At 41.3% G+C, this 18526-nt stretch overlaps 1 protein-coding gene across 1 annotated transcript; it reads right to left on the minus strand.

The window, feature by feature from the left end:
- Positions 1 to 50: 50 nt before the first annotated feature.
- Positions 51 to 13855, minus strand: aldh5a1 (aldehyde dehydrogenase 5 family, member A1 (succinate-semialdehyde dehydrogenase)). Its single transcript, XM_050046345.1, has 10 exons — positions 13356 to 13855; positions 8974 to 9057; positions 8665 to 8835; positions 6313 to 6429; positions 6080 to 6223; positions 5711 to 5854; positions 5477 to 5635; positions 4248 to 4411; positions 2929 to 2987; positions 51 to 2622 (listed from the first exon to the last, which is right to left on the minus strand). Exons 1-10 carry the CDS (start codon positions 13641 to 13643, stop codon positions 2411 to 2413), a joined length of 1542 nt encoding a protein of 513 aa, XP_049902302.1. The 5' UTR covers positions 13644 to 13855; the 3' UTR covers positions 51 to 2410.
- Between the last annotated feature and the right edge of the window lie 4671 nt (positions 13856 to 18526).

The following is an 18526-nucleotide window of genomic DNA, read 5'->3' on the forward strand; positions in this document are numbered from 1 at the left end:
TTCTGTTTCATCTCTGGTTACATGCCGTAAAAAACACTCATCACAAGATGTAATATTACAATCTCCTCTTTAATTTTCCATTAATATCTACAGTCAGAAATACAAAATTCATATATATTTTACATTAACTATGACTACAGCATTATATGACAAGTAAGACCAATTTCACTTTAAATTAGGAACAAAATCTGCTGAAACAACAAAGAACAGAAACAGCATCAGATCTTCAGCTCAAAATGAGAGAAATTAAGATTTTTTTTAGGTTTCTGCAGGAGGAAACATGGGCCCCAGTTTTCAGATGTGGACAACAGTCAATAAGACATAAGCACACACACTCAGTGTCCAATGAATTAGGTACACCCGTACAGTCTAATGCAATCCAATACAACTGCTCATGATGCCTGTGATGTTCAGTTTTTGACGACACAGTTAGAGGTTTAATCTAATTATATGTTTTAGTATCGAGGTCATAGTCAGTGGTGGAGTTGTACTGGACTGCATTATATTCAGAGGTGTTTCTAATGATCTGTAATAAACCTAAAATCCCCAAAAGCAGCACTGCACTGTTGTTCAACACTGTAAGAGTTAATAATCCGTTACATGGCACTTGTGACGTTGGCAACCATGATTTTAACTTCAGTTAACGAAGGCTCAAGAAAAAAAAGCTTCCTGTGTTTAACTTCTGTCAGAGGTTTAAAATAAAACCTGCGTAACAACATCAATCCCCACAATGAAAAGTTAATTATTAAACTACTATCCTACAATAATTTATTATATCTTCTACTTACATTTATTCCTTTCTCCCCTCCACACAGAAATATGCTGACATTTATTTATTCCACATTAGGTTCATGCTCACACAGGTTCAAAACTGGTGTCCAAACAGTCACATCAGACCAGGAAGTCAACACTTTTATTTATTTACTTATGAACACATTTTAACATATTATTAAAACATGTTTAAAGAGTTTAGAAACGTTCTAATGTTCCATTAACGAGACGAAAACGCTGTTACGTTTTGTATAAATGTCACATGCTTTAAATTATTTAGAAATTGTGATGCTTCTAATTAATGTTAGACCCAGTTTGAACATGTGTCCCTCTGTGTTCAAACACGTGAGCATATATTAGTTTTTTAATATTACAAAAATACAGATTTTACACTAACAGGCCGACAACAGGACGTCAGGATTCGCAACACAAAAAACGATTTTACAAAAATCTATCAAAAGCTTTTGTGCATTTTAATTATTTCTTTCACAGCATCTTTCTTTTCTATCAAGTGAGCCGTGTCGCAGCTTCTTTACCTTTTTTATCAAAAAACTTTACATGCTACTGGAGCAAATTCACTTTTGTTCACTTTATTATTTGAGGAAAAATAATAATGACACGTTCACGTCATATCTGAGATATCTGAAATCATGAGTTTCTAACTTGTTACTAACAGCTGTGTCATTTTCCAAGTTGTAATTATTATTTTTTAAACCCTTGAATATGAATGTCTTATATCAGCAATTATCTCACTGTAATTCAACCCAAATATAATATTAGATAAGGTGTTATATAGTCAATGCACAGTATGTAGCTGCTTTGAGTCGAGCCAATAAGATCGTCTCATGTTCTGCACACACAGTCCGAGCTGCTGCACTCTGGGAGGAGATTTAGAGCGCCTCGCTGCACACTGAACAGATTTAAACATTAATTCATACGTCAGTCTAAAGAGCCTTTAAATAATGGCAGATAAAGCCAGATCTGGCATTGGATTATGACGATTTGCTGATTTGATATTTCTAGCATATGATGTTATTTATTTATCTTTTTGTGCTTCTTATTAAGTTGTGTATAATGTTGACTTTTCTATGTTGTACGTTGTACTTCTATGGCTGCAGTTTGGGTGCAGGGTCCGAGACAAATTTTCCACACTGTGGGAAAATAAAGTGAATCTTGATCAGCATAAAAATGTTCTGCTTTTCATAAAAATTATTTTGATCTGATGCCATTAAATACAGATGAGATAATTATTGCCGTAATGATTTTTTTATTATTCTACATATAAACAGTTTCTCATTAAAAGGCAAATTAAAGACCCTGTTTCACTCTTCTGACCCGTCTGATCAGAGCGCTGCCCCTCCTCCTGACAGCTAACGATGAACATCAGATGGCGATAAAAAACATTTTATGGTAAGTGAAAAGTTACCGACTGGTTTGCTAACTGTCAGGTTAGATTTAAGGTATTTTAAGGGCAGTTCAGAGACGCTTTCGTCTGGCCCCCTGGACTCTGATTAAAAGGTTATTTTCTGTTATCTTAAATCAATTCAAGCCTGAGATCTACAGTTCTGACCACCTTCAATGATTACTGTGTAACTCAGTGTGTGGTACCACTGGAGCTGCGGCGTCACTCCGTCCTGTTTCAGGGTTTCAGGCCTCCGAAGCACATGTACTTGATCTCCAAATATTCGTCGATGCCGTACTTAGAGCCTTCACGGCCCAAACCGGATTGTTTGACCCCGCCGAATGTGGCCTCTGGGGTGGACAGGAGGCCCTCGTTGACTCCAACGAGCCCCACCTCCAACTCCTCCGTCACCCGCCAGATCTGACTCACATCCTGCGAGAAGATGTAACCTGACAACAAAACAAAATAAGAGCACATCAGGGTTCAAATCGAGCTGAGAGAGATCAGCCAAACTAAAGACAGAAACACCAGCTGGGTCCTTTTTAAAGATTTACCTCCTTTAAAGTCGAACATATTTTAAACAACAGCAAAAATGATGAATATTCAAAACATTCTGTTAATTCCAAACAATTTCCAGGCCTGGAAAACACTTTTTCTAATTTCATAACTTTCCCAGACATTTCATGACCTTGTGAACCCTGAGTTCAACGTTTCCAGGATTTTTTGTTTTTTTACTGCAGGACCTCAGCACTCACCTGCCAGCCCCACATTAGACGCGTTAGCGATAGCCAGAGCCTCTTCCTCTGTGTTAAACCTGTGAATCACAAACACAAGTTCTGTTTGGTCGACAGACGTCTTCAGGACCTGAAATCAACCCGCAGCTTTACAGGTTTGCTTGTGTTTAATATTCAGGATGTGATATTTTCTCTCACTATGAGCTTGTATATATTTACAGTATATAAAATAAAAAACATGACCTGTACTTATGTGAAGAGCTTCCTTTGGTAAAAATCTCGTCACACACTCAAATGTCTCTCGTTATTTTAACGCCGCTGCACAGAATCAGTCTGAAGCTTCATTAACCCTTTGAAACTTGGAGCAACAGCTCTTTTCTTGTGCTGCTTTCAGACGCCTTTTGCAAGTATTTAAAACGTCATTTTCCCACCTCAGAAACAGAAACATCACTAAGGTACGACCATTTCTAAATAAAAAAGATGCAGAGAAATTGATTCATGTCTTTATTTCAAGCCGACTCGACGACTGTAACACACTTTTTACTGGCCTCCCAAAAAACACCACTGAGAGACTTCAGCTGATTGAAACCTCTTCAGCTCGGCTATGAACCAAGAGGAGAGAGCACATCAGTCCAGTCTGAACTGCTCTGCACTGACTTCCTGTTATGTGTAGAGTTGATTTTAAGCTCCTCCTCCTTGTATACAAAGCCCTACATGGGCTGGGACCGAGCTACATCGCTAACTCCCTTGTTAACTATTTGCTTCCAAGAACACTGTGATCATCTGCTGCTGCTGGTTTATTGGAAGAAGATCGGGGATGCAGCCTGTCAGTGACGCCCCAAAGCTATGGAACACACTTCCTGTAGATATCAGAGAAGCTGCTCGCTAAATATTTTTAAAAAGAAAGCTAAAAACATATCTGTTCACTTTAGACTTTAACTGTCTCTGACTTCCTGATACAGGTCTAAAACTCTTTCTATTTACACTTCACGCTGCTGCAACTCTTTTAAAATCTTGATTTTATGATTTAAAGTTTTACAACTCTGATTTTATGAATCAGTTCTCTTTTATGTTAATTTTAGCTGTTTTCATGTGAAGCACTCAGAGCTTATACTGCCCTTATTGTAAAGCACTCTGTGCTGCATTTCTTGTATGAAAGGTGCATATGAATCAGGTTTATAATTATTATTATTTAAACCTTTAAACCCTGAGCTAATTGTGAGATTTCTTTTAAAAACATGGAAAAAAGGCAACGAGCAACTTGCTAAAAAATGTCCCACAAATGGGAAAAAATTAATAGACTTTTAAAATTATTTTAGAAAAACTAGGGGAGTTCAGACCTGATGACGGGCAGCAGCGGGCCGAAGGTTTCCTCCCTGGTGCAGAGCATGTCTGTGGTGACGTCGGCCAGCAGAGTGGGCTCCATGAAGGACCCCTCCAGACGCTTCCCGCCCTTCAACACCTTCGCTCCCCGGGACACTGCATCTGATACCTGATGGGCCACCTGTGATACAGAGGGTGTCAGGTGCTGAACTCTGCTGCAGATACAGATTTATATTCAAGAGTTACAAAAATCTGATAAGATTAGATCAATGTTGACGAGGACCCCCTAACATAATTTCTATTTTCTTAATAAAGGGGTTGTTAGTGGATTTACAGCAGATAGAAGCAAACAATGTGTAAAAAAACCTTTGAAAGTAAGAAAAGAAAACACTGTATGTTCTAGAATTAAAACAATAAAAAGGAAATGTGACCTAAAGGTGATGGAAAGTGAGCCAATGAGTAGTTTTGTTCCTTTTTTTATTGTTTCATTATTTCTCTGCACCTTTCTAAATGCGTCTCTTAAAGAACAGTGACCAATATATTGTGACAACCTGGAATTCATCACTACATTTCACCACCTGTGTGCACACCTGGAAACACCCATTTTCACAATCTACTCACTGATTCATTTCCGGTCGTGCCACAATTCAACTTCCTTCCTTTTTATCTGTCAATCGGCCGGAACAACACGCTCAAATGTGCAGTAAGCTTACAGTAAGGTTGATGAATCACTAACGAATCTTTTATGGATATGGAGCAACACGGGATAATGACTGAACTGAATGACCCTGTAAATGCAAAACTATTTCTTTTTACTTGACAACCCAAAAAACAATTCCTCCGGTTACGGCTACCACCGGAGGCATGAAAACCTGTCACATGTTTTGTTCCCCAGTAACTCTCCAACTGTCTCATCATCAGTTATTTGAATTATTTACAACATTTTGATGTTTCATTATTTAATATTTAATTTTCTTCGCCCCTTTCTAAATGTGGCTCTTAACATATAACGACCTCGGTGTAAAATTAAACTTCTCAGTGCACTCATGGACAAACTCTGTTTTTAATGACCTCAAACCTCTCTTTGATATCTGTATATTGTTTCTCACTTAAAGGTCGACACATACTCTGATAGTGATTACATATATCTTTCTTTTTTTTGTTGTCCTGATCAAACATCTTTCTCCAGAGCGAGATATCTCACCACGACTGGCCCTGCTGCTGTGAAGTAAAGCTGCAGTTTTACCTTTTCTGCAGCTCTGGCGTTGATTAGTGGCCCCTGGGTGGTGTCGGGCTCCGAGCCGTGACCCAGGCGGAGCTCGGCGTCCATCACTTTGCCCAGCTTCTCCATGAAGCGATCGTGGATGCCGCTCTGCACCAGGAAGCGGTTGGAACACACGCACGTCTACAGGAAGGAGAGGAGGACGGTGACATGTGACGACTCAACCATGTGACCTTCAAGTGTTTTTCCTCATCTCACCTGTCCAGAGTTCCTGAACTTGGACGCCATGGCCCCGGCCACCGCTTTGTCGACATCAGCGCTGTCAAACACAATGAAGGGGGCGTGGCCTCCCAGCTCCATGGACGCCTTCTTTACGGTGTCGGCGGCCATTTTCAGCAGCAACTGAGAGGAGATTCAAAGTTTTACTGTTTAACTTTCACCAGTTCAGAGAGGACGGTTTGCACTTACAGCACGCAGTGATGATGGATACATATCTAATTTAACTATTATGCGTCGTTAATTAATCCTTCACCTTTCAACAAATCACTGTAAACAACGTGACTTCATTTCATCATGTCATCCTCTCAACCACAGCCAGCAGGGGGCACTGCAGCCTCAGGACCTCACCTTGCCGGTGGCAGTGGATCCAGTGAAGGAGATTTTGGCCACCAGTGGGTCAGTGCAGAGAACCTGCCCGACTGACGGCGTCTTCTCTCTGGAGCAAGGAACCACGTTGAACACCCCCGCAGGAATCCCCGCCTGCTCCGCCAGCTGCACAACAACACGTTCATCGTGACTTAGAGAAAAACTGACATCTACAGAAACACAGAGGGTTCAGTAAAGGTGTTCAGTGTGCTGACCTCAGCCAGAGCGAGTGCTGACAGCGGCGTGTCCTCGGCTGGTTTCACCACCACCGTGCAGCCGGCAGCCAGAGCAGCTCCAACCTTCCTGGTGATCATCGCGCTGGGGAAGTTCCACTGTGGAGCAACACGACAACTAGTTCAACACTTAGAGCTCATTTAAATCCATTCAATGTAATGTGAGAAGGGTTGCTCTTACTGATGAAAAGTTGGCAGGTGTTGAGGGCTGGCTACTTTATAGTTGAGGTATGTGTAGGTGTGTACAGGTGGGGGCACTGGGGAGGTAGTTACCAGGGTGAGAGTGTGTCTGTATGTGTGTGTGTTACATGGGTAGATAGGTGGTGTTAATGAACGCAGCCTAACATCTGTGAAATGTATCAGTCTGGTTGTTTTTTAAAGCTGTTTGTCTTTCTATTGAAATGTACTCAGAGTACAGATGACGCCTCAGGGATGGTGAGAGGTGTTTCTGTCTTCCCAGTTCAGTAAACTGTTTTTTAGCGACTGTTAAAGTTTCTTTATGCTTCTGCGTATTTGATGCATCGCGCACGCAGTTGCTGTGTGCCTATCATAGTTCTGTGTCCTGTTGGTCTATGTCACTATGCAATTCCCTGCCAAAGCGCTTGGGGGCGCGGTGTTTTTATACACCTACCTAGACTCTGTGACGTCTATGGTTGTTGCTCGTTCATTGTTTATCTTACGGCTTTGCTCTAGTCACAGTGAAGATGGCAACCGAGAGAGAAAGACTGTTGCTGGAGCTCGAAATGATCGACATTGATCAACAAATGCTCTTGTTACCATGATGACGATGGTCTGTACACCTGTTGAATGGCTCGAGGCAGACTACAGGCGAATATGTGACACTGCAGCAGGAAGTGAAACCTTGCGACATGCCGGAAATTATGTAGTTTGAAGGACCAATCATAGCTCTTGCGGTCTGCGTTGCCTCGACGCGTGGGTACAACTTTTTGGAGGTGCACGTCGCGTCTCTGCATCTGTCGCAGAGGGCCGCTGCGTCGTACGTACGTAGAAACATAAACCTTGCTTTGGGGCGACCAGTACAGGTTGTTCACGTGTCAGTGGCGGTTCACCTGGTGAGAAATCACCTAGCAGACACACAGAGGGAGGGACTGGAACGCTGTGGCCTGTGGTTGAGGACATTTTGTGTGTTGCATTTGTCCAGAATGTCTGAATGGGGGGGCAAAGCCAGGTGGCATGCCAGCAGTCATCAGTGCTGTCTGATGTGCAGTGTGTACAAGTGCCATTGTCTGTGAGTCCCATTTTGTTTTAGTGTATATTATGTCACGTGAACAGGTTGCAGTTTGGAGTTTTGGGTCACTGCGAGGATGTTACTGTAGGTGTGCAATCAGGAGTTAATATCAAAGGAGACAGCTACATCTGTTTCCCAGTCTTGCACTGGTCGTGGCAGGTTGTTGTCTGTCCTTATCAGAAGTTTATATATTTTTGAGAACTGTTTCTTCCGGGATGCTGTGTGTTTAATTTGACTGAGCAGTGGGGGTAGCTGCAGATGGCTGTTAGATGTGTTGATTTTTCAGTTGTGAATATTGCAGTTAGCTGGATTCTCTGTTTACCGTGGAGGCATTCAGGAAAAACAAAGTCTTCTTAATGAAATAAAAAGTACAAATGGCCATTTTGTGGATAAAGTATTCCTTTACCTCACAGTTTGGGGTCCACACATATTTTCAGCCTGACACAGTCTCTCTATAAACCCACTGTAAGCTGCTGATTGTCAGCGGTGGTGGAGAAATTATTCCGAAACTTTACTGCAGTTAAACTATTAATACCACAAGTAAAAGTTATGCATTCAAAACCGTACTTAAGTAAAAGTATGTAAGTATTATCAGCTGACAGTGTGTGTGTTGCAGTAAACTGTTCCTGCTGTCAGTGTTTTTCTATCTCATGTTTCTGGGTTCATTTTCCTGCTGTAGATGTTTCAGGTTGAGCTCATTTCAACAACTTAATATCCTGTTGGTTAGTTTAATCTACAGAAATTGTGTGTGTGTGTATGTGTGTCTACATGTGTGCACATACACATTCATATACAGTACTATTTTACTCTACATAATCATTTATTTTTCTCGCTAATTCCACTCAGGTTTTTTTTTCTTTTGAGTTACAGAGCTGTGGGATCAGAACTGGAAGTTAGCAGCAGGCCGTCAGAAGGGTCGTGCACAACTTTAATATTTAGGAAAATGAGCATTAAATGTAGATGTTGATTATATGTTGACTCCATCTGCTCAATAGCAGATATTAGAAAATAAAAAGTCATGAAAACAGCCTGTTCTCAGCGCTGTGACGACGACTTTCAGCTGATCCAGAAGGGTTTTTGCTCACCGGTGTGATGATGGAGGCCACGCCCACCGGCTGCTTGAGGAGGAGGATCTTTCGGTCTCTGGCAGGTGATGGAACGACGTCACCATACACTCGCCGCGCCTCCTCTGAGAACCACTCCACGAAGGAGGCGGAGTACGCAATCTCCCCGAGAGACTCCTTCATGGGCTTACCCTGCAGCACGCACGCACGCACACACACACAGAGTCAGTTTAGATAAACTAAATGACATGAGAAAAAGACATATAAACCAGAGACTTCACTGTCTAGGTTGTTTATTTTGTTTTTTGTAAACTGTCCCTTTACACTCACACTCTCGAAGGTGATCAGTTTGGCGAGGTCTTCTTTGTGCAGCGTCAGCAGGTCGAACCACTTCCTCAGCAGGACGCTCCTCTCCTGCAGAACAACCAGTGACATCACAGCAGGAGTCAGGTGACTAAATGTTCACGTATTTGTTGTTTTACATGTTTTTATTCAGAGTTAATGATTTGAAGAACTCGTCAACATGAACAGTAATGATTATGTTTCTCCTCGAACACTGGTTTGTTAAACCTGCTTCCTGCTCGCTCAAACTAAATCTGATTAATGTGTCACAAAGTGGAAAATATTAAACAGTGAAACGGGTCAAATCAGGCTGCAAACTGCAGGTTCATTTAAAAACATCCAACTGGTCACTTCTGGACCATATGAATCTAAATCTGAGGTAGAGCTGCGTAATATATTGATAATATTCTGATATGAAAATGATTCTAAAGATGATGTGATCCCAGAGGTGCTTGGCTACAAGATGAACGCCAACAGCCACAAAGAGCGCTACCCTCCATGAAGAAGGAGGCTGGAGACCAAGATCAAGGTGACACAGAGAGAGGTTAGTCAACTCTCAGAGATACAGAAAGGTGAGGGGAAGAAAGGGATCCCTAGGAGGTACAACAAACTGTCTATACCTGAAGCACTGGAGACTGCCCAGCAAAGGCTCACAGCTCTGGCTACCTGCCTGAGGAGATACACAAGAGAGGCCAGAAGTACAAATAGGATGTTCTTCACTGAACCATCCAAAGTGTTCTCTCAGTGACAAGGTAACAAGGTGAGAACAGATCCACCCTGGGCTGAAACTGAACACTGGAAGAGCACATGGAAGAAGGCATCACATAACACAGATGTTAAAGGGAAATTTCGGTTTATTTCAACCTGTCTCCTATCGTCCTAAATTTGTTTCAAGTGACTAGTGACATAAAAATAATAGTTAGCATGTTAGCCGTTAGCCTAGATACAGCCGGGACGCATAGTAGCGTCAGACCTGTTAAAACGTAAGTGAACGGGCAACCTTCAAGTGCAAAGTTAGTCCACTAAACAAGCTTTTTTTCCACAAAGACCGCCTCATATCGTTAGGATAAATGTCAGAGAACATATAGAAAACGACATGTAAACGTGTTGTCTTACCTTACCGGTGTGCTGCCATGTTTGTTTACCATTTAGCTCTGCTTTCCAAAGCGCGGCCGAAATATCGCGAGAACAAGCAGCGATCTCATACCGTGCCTGAAATCTCGCGAGCTCTAGATAAAGCCCAGCTGGATACTACTCCAGGTGGAGGTGTCTCGTCCTCGGTCACATCCAGACCTTGAAAATAAGGCTGCAACCGGTCCCATTCCTTGCAACAGAGGCATTCCTCTTCTGTGGGCACTGGGGCACAGCATTCACAGGTACACCACCAATCTCCAGAGCTACGCAGCCTTGCAGCAGCCATTCCTCCTCTCTCGTCCTCTACCTGTTGCGCCTCTCTCTCTCTCCTCCTCCGTTCTTCAATTTCACGAAGCTCTTCGTCAGTGTATTCTGGCTCAAATAAATAAGGGCGGCCATCAAACTCTGCAAAATCAAATTCCTCCTCCACAAAGTCGAAGTCTGGCAAAAAGTCAGCCATTATTCTATAAATCTTTCATAAAATAAATGAATGAACTTTTCAGGCTACTGTCCGGTTCTGCCTTCCAGCTGTTGCTGCTTGTTCTCGCGAGATTTCAGGCACGGTATGAGATCGCTGCTTGTTCTCGCGATATTTCGGCCGCGCTTTGGAAAGCAGAGCTAAATGGTAAACAAACATGGCAGCACACCGGTAAGGTAAGACAACACGTTTACATGTCGTTTTCTATATGTTCTCTGACATTTATCCTAACGATATGAGGCGGTCTTTGTGGAAAAAAAGCTTGTTTAGTGGACTAACTTTGCACTTGAAGGTTGCCCGTTCACTTACGTTTTAACAGGTCTGACGCTACTATGCGTCCCGGCTGTATCTAGGCTAACGGCTAACATGCTAACTATTATTTTTATGTCACTAGTCACTTGAAACAAATTTAGGACGATAGGAGACAGGTTGAAATAAACCGAAATTTCCCTTTAAGTGGCTTGTGGATCAAGGAGCAGACAGCAATCTCCCAGAACAAGAGCCAGTTACCATGACGACAGCAAACATCCAAGAGAGAGTATCACATGTGAAGAGCTGGACAGCACTGGATCGACTACAAGAAACAGAAAGCCTACGACTCAATGCCAAACACATGGATACTGGAATGTTTGGAAATGTACAGCATCATCAGGACACTAAGAGCCTTCATCAAGAAGTCAAGACACACCAACACAACCATGTTGGGGGGGTGTTGAAATCTTGGTTCTATAGACTGATCAGCCAAAACATTCAAACCACTGACAGGTGAAGTCTCCCCCAGCAGGATAATGCACCATGCCACACTGCAAACACTGTTTAGAAATGTCCTGTGGAGCGTGACAAAAAGCTCAAGGTGTCGACCTGGCTTCTAAATTTCCCAGGTCCCAATCTGCTCAAGGATTCTTGTGATGTGCTGGTACTCCAGATGTACCCCTAATCCAAGGTGGGGCCTCCTTGGATCGGTCTTGGCTCCGACCTGTCGAGGCATGGACACAGGATCTCTCCAGTGGGTTGTGAGGTGGGTTAATGGCACGTGCCACAGATGCTCACTCAGATTGGGATCTGGGGATTTTGGAGGCCAGGTTGACACTTTGAGGTCTTTGTCACATTCCTTGGGCCATTCCTGAGCCATGTTTGCAGTGTGGCATGGTGCATTATCCTGCTGGGCGGCCACTGCCATTGGGGAGTACTGTTGCCATGAGGGGGGGTACTTGGTCTGCAACGGTGTTTGAGTGGGTGGAACATGTCAGGTGGTATCCACATGAACGCCAGAACCAAAGGTTTCCCAGCAGAACAATGCATTGGAACAAAATAATCAAGGTTATTCACTTCACCTGTCAGTGGTTTGAATGTTTTGGCTATATGATAATAATGACTCCTATTAAAGAGAACCTATTACTGTTGACAAATACTGTACATTAATAAGCACTTGAATCGTCCTTACAGCTGCACACAGCTGCATTTCAACAGTTGGACTTTGACTGTGATGAGGTTTAATAACTGTGTGTGTGTGTGTGTGTGTGTGTGTGTGTGTGTGTGTGTGTGTGATACCTGCTGGACAGGAAAGACAGAAATCACTGACAGGTCAACACGTCAAGTTTCTGTAACACTACTACTATAAGTTAATGTTCAGTACTGTGACATCTCCCAGACAGACACAAGGTGGTTTATTCTGCTTAAATGCTGCAGCAGTGTTTGGTGTCACAGCAGTTCAGTGGTGGAAAGTACATTTACTCAAATACTGGACTCCAGTGCAACTTTAAGCTACTTTTACTTTAGTTGGGTGTTTTAATTCTGTCACTTTGCGCTTCTGCTACACCTATTTGATAACTTTGGTTACTTTGCAGATTCAGATTAATAAGAAATATAATCATCTAATAAATTATGCTTATTATGGATAACTGTAATTTTACCTGCTGCAGCATTAAAGCGATGAACATATTAATGTTTCAATAACTATGATCCTATAATAAAATAAACGTTTTTCTGAAATGGGCCATTCTGCATGATGAAAACAATTATTTTTGATGCCTTAAGTGCATTTTGATGCAAATACTTTAGCACCTTTTCTCGTGTTTTACATTGTGGCATTAATGCTTTTATTTAAATAAAAGATCAAAGTAGTTTTTCCACAGGTGCTGCTGCAGACTTTGGATTTTATTTAACTATTCAAATCAGCCTGCTTCATGTTGTGTTGCCTCATAAAGATAAAGTGATAGATATGATACTCGGTCATGGTCAACTACACTAATAAACCACTTCATTGACATATTGGATGAAGCCCAGGGCACATGCACCTGCCTGCCAGAGACGAGCAATGCCTCATGCGAAACTCCATTCAAATATTTCGCAGTTTAATGTGGTCACGTTTATTGGCTAATATTCATGTTTTGTAAAGGCAAACAACGTGTTTCCTGAATCACTGGGACACTGTCTTCCATTCGGCATATATGGCTGTCTAACACTCTGCTGACCGAGGGGGATTTTTTGGTTTGTTTCGTAAGGCTTTTAGCTGATCTACGTTCATGTCCGTCCCAACCAAAATGAGCGGCGAACTAAAGTAAAACTTGGTATTTCATGCAAGCGCCGTGTTAATTGGTGAATTATACGTAAGCCGAATTAAACTCTGTTTAATAATCAGTTGGGGAAATACCGTATGTTACCGTGTTTTAGTGTTTTTCAGACGGATGAACAACGTTTACTCTAAAATGACCGTTTTGCGAATGGAGTACGGAGACCGAGAGCGTGGCCAACGTACCTTAGCGCTGTACTGCTTCCAGGAATGAAACGCCTTATACGCAGCGTCCACAGCCTGCTTGGCCTCAGCCGGGCCACAGTCTGACACCCGGACTATCTCCTTCCCGGTGGCCGGGTCCAGCACGGGGAACACCGAGGCTGCAGACACCCAGCGACCGTCCACGTAGCCCTGCGTCCTCAGCAGCGGAGCGGACACGTCCAGGCTGTAGTGTCTGTGCATGGCGGCGGGCAGGCCGGGGAGGACCTGCCGGAGGAAGCAACGAGTCCTCAGGACACAGAGTGAGGACATACCGGTGTTAACGTCTGGGTGTGTGTGGGACTCTCACTGTGTGCAGGCTGAAGACTGTGCGTCTCCCTGCAGGACAGCTTTCTGTCGGTTTGAACCAGTCCGGAGGAAGACGCGTTACCCACGTGACACCGCACAAACACAACCGGAGAGCACTTCACGGTCCTCTGCTGCTCTGATGCGTTCAATGTTCAACATAAAGAAACCCATTAGGGACTGTTCGGTACTTATGAGGGGGAGGGGTGGTGCAGAAAGGGGGAGGCATGTTGAATATTATTCCAGCACTGCAGAGGATTTATACTTGTGCATCAGAGCCTACGCCGTTGTGAGCATTTATACCTGTGCAGTGGTGTGTAGTGATGTGACGTTCGTGAACGAGCCGAGTCTTTGAACCGGCCCTTTGAAGTGAACAAGTGAACCGGCTCTTTAGAGTGAACGAGCCAGTTCCTAATTTCTTTGTTTTTTGCTTTAATTTACTCTGTATCCATTAATTTCAGATTATTTGATCCGTAACAAGTTGAGAGAGTCTAGTTTGTGAGGGAGAAAGACAGTGCAGCTGCTCACTTGCTCACTTCAAAGAGCCGGTTCAAAGACTCGGCTCGTTCGCGAACGTCACATCACTAAAGCTAACCCACTATCCGCTAGCACTTGCTTGTATTGACAGGGTTGTTGTTTATAAAGGGTGTTGCTATGGCTACACCAAACTTTATATCTGCAGAGTCTATTCTGGGTCCACGTTACAATATCAAGAGCATGTGATGCGATAAATCAGCAATGCGATTTGCCGTTGAACCCACTAACCACACTAAACACACATTAAACATGGCTTAATAGAGACAGTTTCAAACACAAGTACACAAATCAGCTTCACTATAACTCGCAGCATTCACAGACAAACACTTGTCTTTATCTGGACACATTTTCCCCACAAATACAACATGCTAACGTTATTAGCACAAGCCTATGGCATTTTACATTGTATAAATTAGCCTAGCGACTAGCAGAGATTTCCTCTTCTCGTATGAAGCCAGGGACAACAGCAACATGTAACAAAGGTAACGTCACATAATTCAGCTCCATTACAACTCACAAGGTTCACTGACAAAACAACTGTCTTATACTAAACACGTTTTCCAAACAAATACAACATGCTAACGTTATTAGCACAAGCCTATGGCATTTTACATTGTGTAAATTAACCTAGCCACTTGCAGAGATTTCCTCTGCTCATATGAAGCCAGGATAAATCACACACAAGACTTAAAATGCTATTTTAGTGGAGGCTTTATTGTCTTCACAATTTATTGTTTCTTATCTGTGAAATTAAAGTAAATCAAAGCTTTGTTTCCACTGAGGGAAATGGTTTCAGCTTACAGAGACAGACAGGAGGTCTGCGTCACTGTGACGTGTAGTTACATTTCTGGGGAGGTGCACGGCTACGGCGTAGATAAAACTGAGGCTTTTTTTCAACTCTAGGATCACATGTTCAACTTTTAACTTTCTTAAGTTTCAAAAAACCTAATAATTAATCTATGGTGGAGGGAGGGTCATGGATTTTCCACCTGTCACTCAGGGAGGCTCAAGGAAAAATATCTGTAGCTTTGGAGAGGGTTAAAAAAAAAAAAAAAAAAAGATGTCACCCCCCCCCCAATAAATAAAGAACAGTCCCTTACATGAGATTTTTATGTATTTATTTCTTGATGTTGCTTAAAGTCAAGATAATGACACACAGGGTTGAAAATATGAGATAGCATATTGATATTATGAGATGGTAAATCATAATGTTGACTTTTATCTAATAAATTCAATATTTAACGATTCAAAAAAGAGAGATATTTTTTACTCTCATAATTTTGACTTCCTATATTTTTTTAGCTCAGCTCAAACCAAACAGAGTTTGTCTGAATAAAATCTTGTCTGATTAGAAAGATTATAAAGTTTTATTATCATTAGTCGGCTGAGTTGTGAATATTTAAAACTTTCAGTTCATCAGACAAACTGGTTTCAGCTGTCAGATGAACTGGGGTTTATCTGTGTTGCAGGAATGTTGCAGGAAGCTTTCTGATAAACAGTCTGTTATCAGCTGTCACATCACGTGTTGCTGTGTGTCATGCTCTTCGTGTAGTTGCAGTTTCATGTCTCCCCTCTGGGCTCCTGTAGGTTTCACTTTCCTTTTACAAACTCAGACCAGTTCAGAAACACAGGTCTGAACTGGTCTGAGTCGATGTTTTTGCATCACTCTTGCATCATTTATGTTCCTCAAGTGTCGTTATTGCTACAAATACAGTTATTGATTACAATAAATAAGTACATTTACTAGAGTACTGTACTTAGTAATGACATGGCTAAGGGTTTTTTATTCTACTCTTTACTCCACTACATTTATTACACAGCTTTAGTTACTTTACACATGAAAACATTTTACAAATAAAACATGAGATTACTTAATAAAATATGATGCATCATTATAGAAAAACTAACATTATAAAAAGTTGTTAAACTCCACCTTCCAATGATATATGAGTAATGAATTAAAGACTTTGAATGGAGGTTTTCTGATGAAACTTTCTATAATGTGTTATTGCTACTTTTTAGGGACGATATTGTCTTTTTTGCTGATATCTGATATGCCTATATAGTACAACTCATTTGACCGATAACCAATAAATCCATATATTATGTAAAATTGTGCAGCTTTATTCCCCTGAATCCTCTGACTTCAGACCTCTGACCTCAGGCAACATTTTTCCCTCACTGAAAATTCTAAATATATTTTTAATGTCTTTACAATTTAGAAAAAACTAATTTTTGTGTCAGTCTGTAAAAATATTTGAGAACAGAAGTGAAATCAGAGACAGGATCCACACATTCAAAATGTTATTGTCAAAGTATAAAAGTATCACAATAAAGTACCAAAAGTAAAAGTACTCACTACACAGAATGATCCATTTCAGAACACATGATATTCAACTCAGGATTTTTGCACAGAGCTCATATATCCTCTTCCCACCGACACATGTTTAACACAGACTTCTGCCCTCGATGCCTCAAGTGCACAAAGACATGTCAAGACATGTCGTCTCAGCCGCTGCTGGTGGTCAGAAGATACAGAAGTTTAGGGATGTTATAGGACAGGAAATTAATAAAATCTTCGCCACTGATTTAAAAAATGAACCAAAAGAAATGGTTTTATTCTGAATAAGTTTAAAGGTAAACTCTGTAAACTACTAACAGTCTGTGCAACAAAGTGTAAACCTCTGAAACTGGCTATCAGACAGAACTTATCTGACATGTGTCCTGCACTCAAGAGATGACGTGTTCCATATGGGAGCCTTTTGTGTCCTATATTGTGTTGGATATATTCTTATAAGAGGGTTGATGTAGTCGGGGACTAGATGTGGGAACTGCCCATTGTTCCGACCATATTAAACCCATTGTTCCGAAGTCCGTTCCGAAATCATCATGATGCCCTGTGGTTAAGGTCTGGTTAGGTTTAGGCACAAAAACCACTTGGTTAGGGTCAGGAAAAGATCATGGTGTGGGTTAAAATGAAAAAGAAAGTGACAAACACATAAGCCGTGAGCCTGCTCCGCCTCAAGCCGGTCGCGGCGCACCATACGCCCGCCGCGAGCCGTTCAGCACCGCGGACAGTCGGACTAATGGGATGTTGAACCAATGACATGGACCCCTAGATGTGCTCCCTTTATCCGCTGCTCATTTTCATTCACTGCTGCTCATTATTATCCACTTCTCATTATTATTATTATTATCATTATTAGTTATTGTTATTTATCGCCGTTTCTTGTATTTTTGTAGGTACTCATTTTGCATGCCTAGTTTTTNTGTGCTCCCTTTATCCGCTGCTCATTTTCATTCACTGCTGCTCATTATTATTATTATTATCATTATTATCATTATTAGTTATTGTTATTTATCGCCGTTTCTTGTATTTTTGTAGGTACTCATTTTGCATGCCTAGTTTTTTAAGTTTTAAGTTTTTAAGTTTAAATTTTGACTCTTTCCCCTTGACTGCTGTAACACTGGAATTTCTCAGTTATGGGATCAATAAAGGTGTATCTTATCTTATCTTATCTTATCTTATCTTATCTTATCTTAACGTGTCTTGTCATTTGTTTTTCTTTCTCTTAGTTAGGCTATAGTGTGTAATTCCTGATGTTTGATCTGTGAGCCCAGCCAAGTTGTTTTGTTTCTATATTCTGTTGTATGTTATAGATATTGTTTTCCCCTAGAAAATAAATAAACATATATTATTGGATGATAATTTTTGACGCATTGATGTGTTCCTGTTGCAGCTGGTAAAGGAGGAGCTCATAGTTTAAGCTATAATAACTTATTACTTATAGATTAAACTACTATATTACTTTACTACTATAAACTACTATGTTATTATAATAACTATATTAATATTTTTTATTACTGATCTAAATTTGCAAAGTAACTAAAGCTTTATAATACATGTGGTGCAGTAAGTACAATATTTCCCTCTGAGATGTGGAGTTACTATAAAGTAGCGTAAAGTAGAAATACTCGAGTAAAGTAGTACAGTACTTGAGTAAATGTACTTATTCCACCGCTGTATATGGATCCATCAGTTTGATATGAGACATTCAAGATAAGCAGAACAATGTAGGCACCGTTTCTGTCCTTTAATCTTGTAGAAGTATCCCTATAATAAAACGTGTACCTCAGTCCCCTCCTCTTCCCTCTGCACACATGATGCAGCTGCCCGCCTATTAACAGGGAAAAAACTGTACTGGTTTCCCTACACTGGCTCCCAGTCTCTTTTAGGATCCAGTTTAAAATTGTATTACTCGTTTTTAAAAGTCTTAACAGCCTGGCACCATCCTGTCTGTCTGAGCTGCTAC

Source organism: Epinephelus moara, chromosome 6 (genome assembly GCF_006386435.1).
Source record: "Epinephelus moara isolate mb chromosome 6, YSFRI_EMoa_1.0, whole genome shotgun sequence".
NCBI classification, from domain to species: Eukaryota; Metazoa; Chordata; class Actinopteri; order Perciformes; family Serranidae; genus Epinephelus; species Epinephelus moara.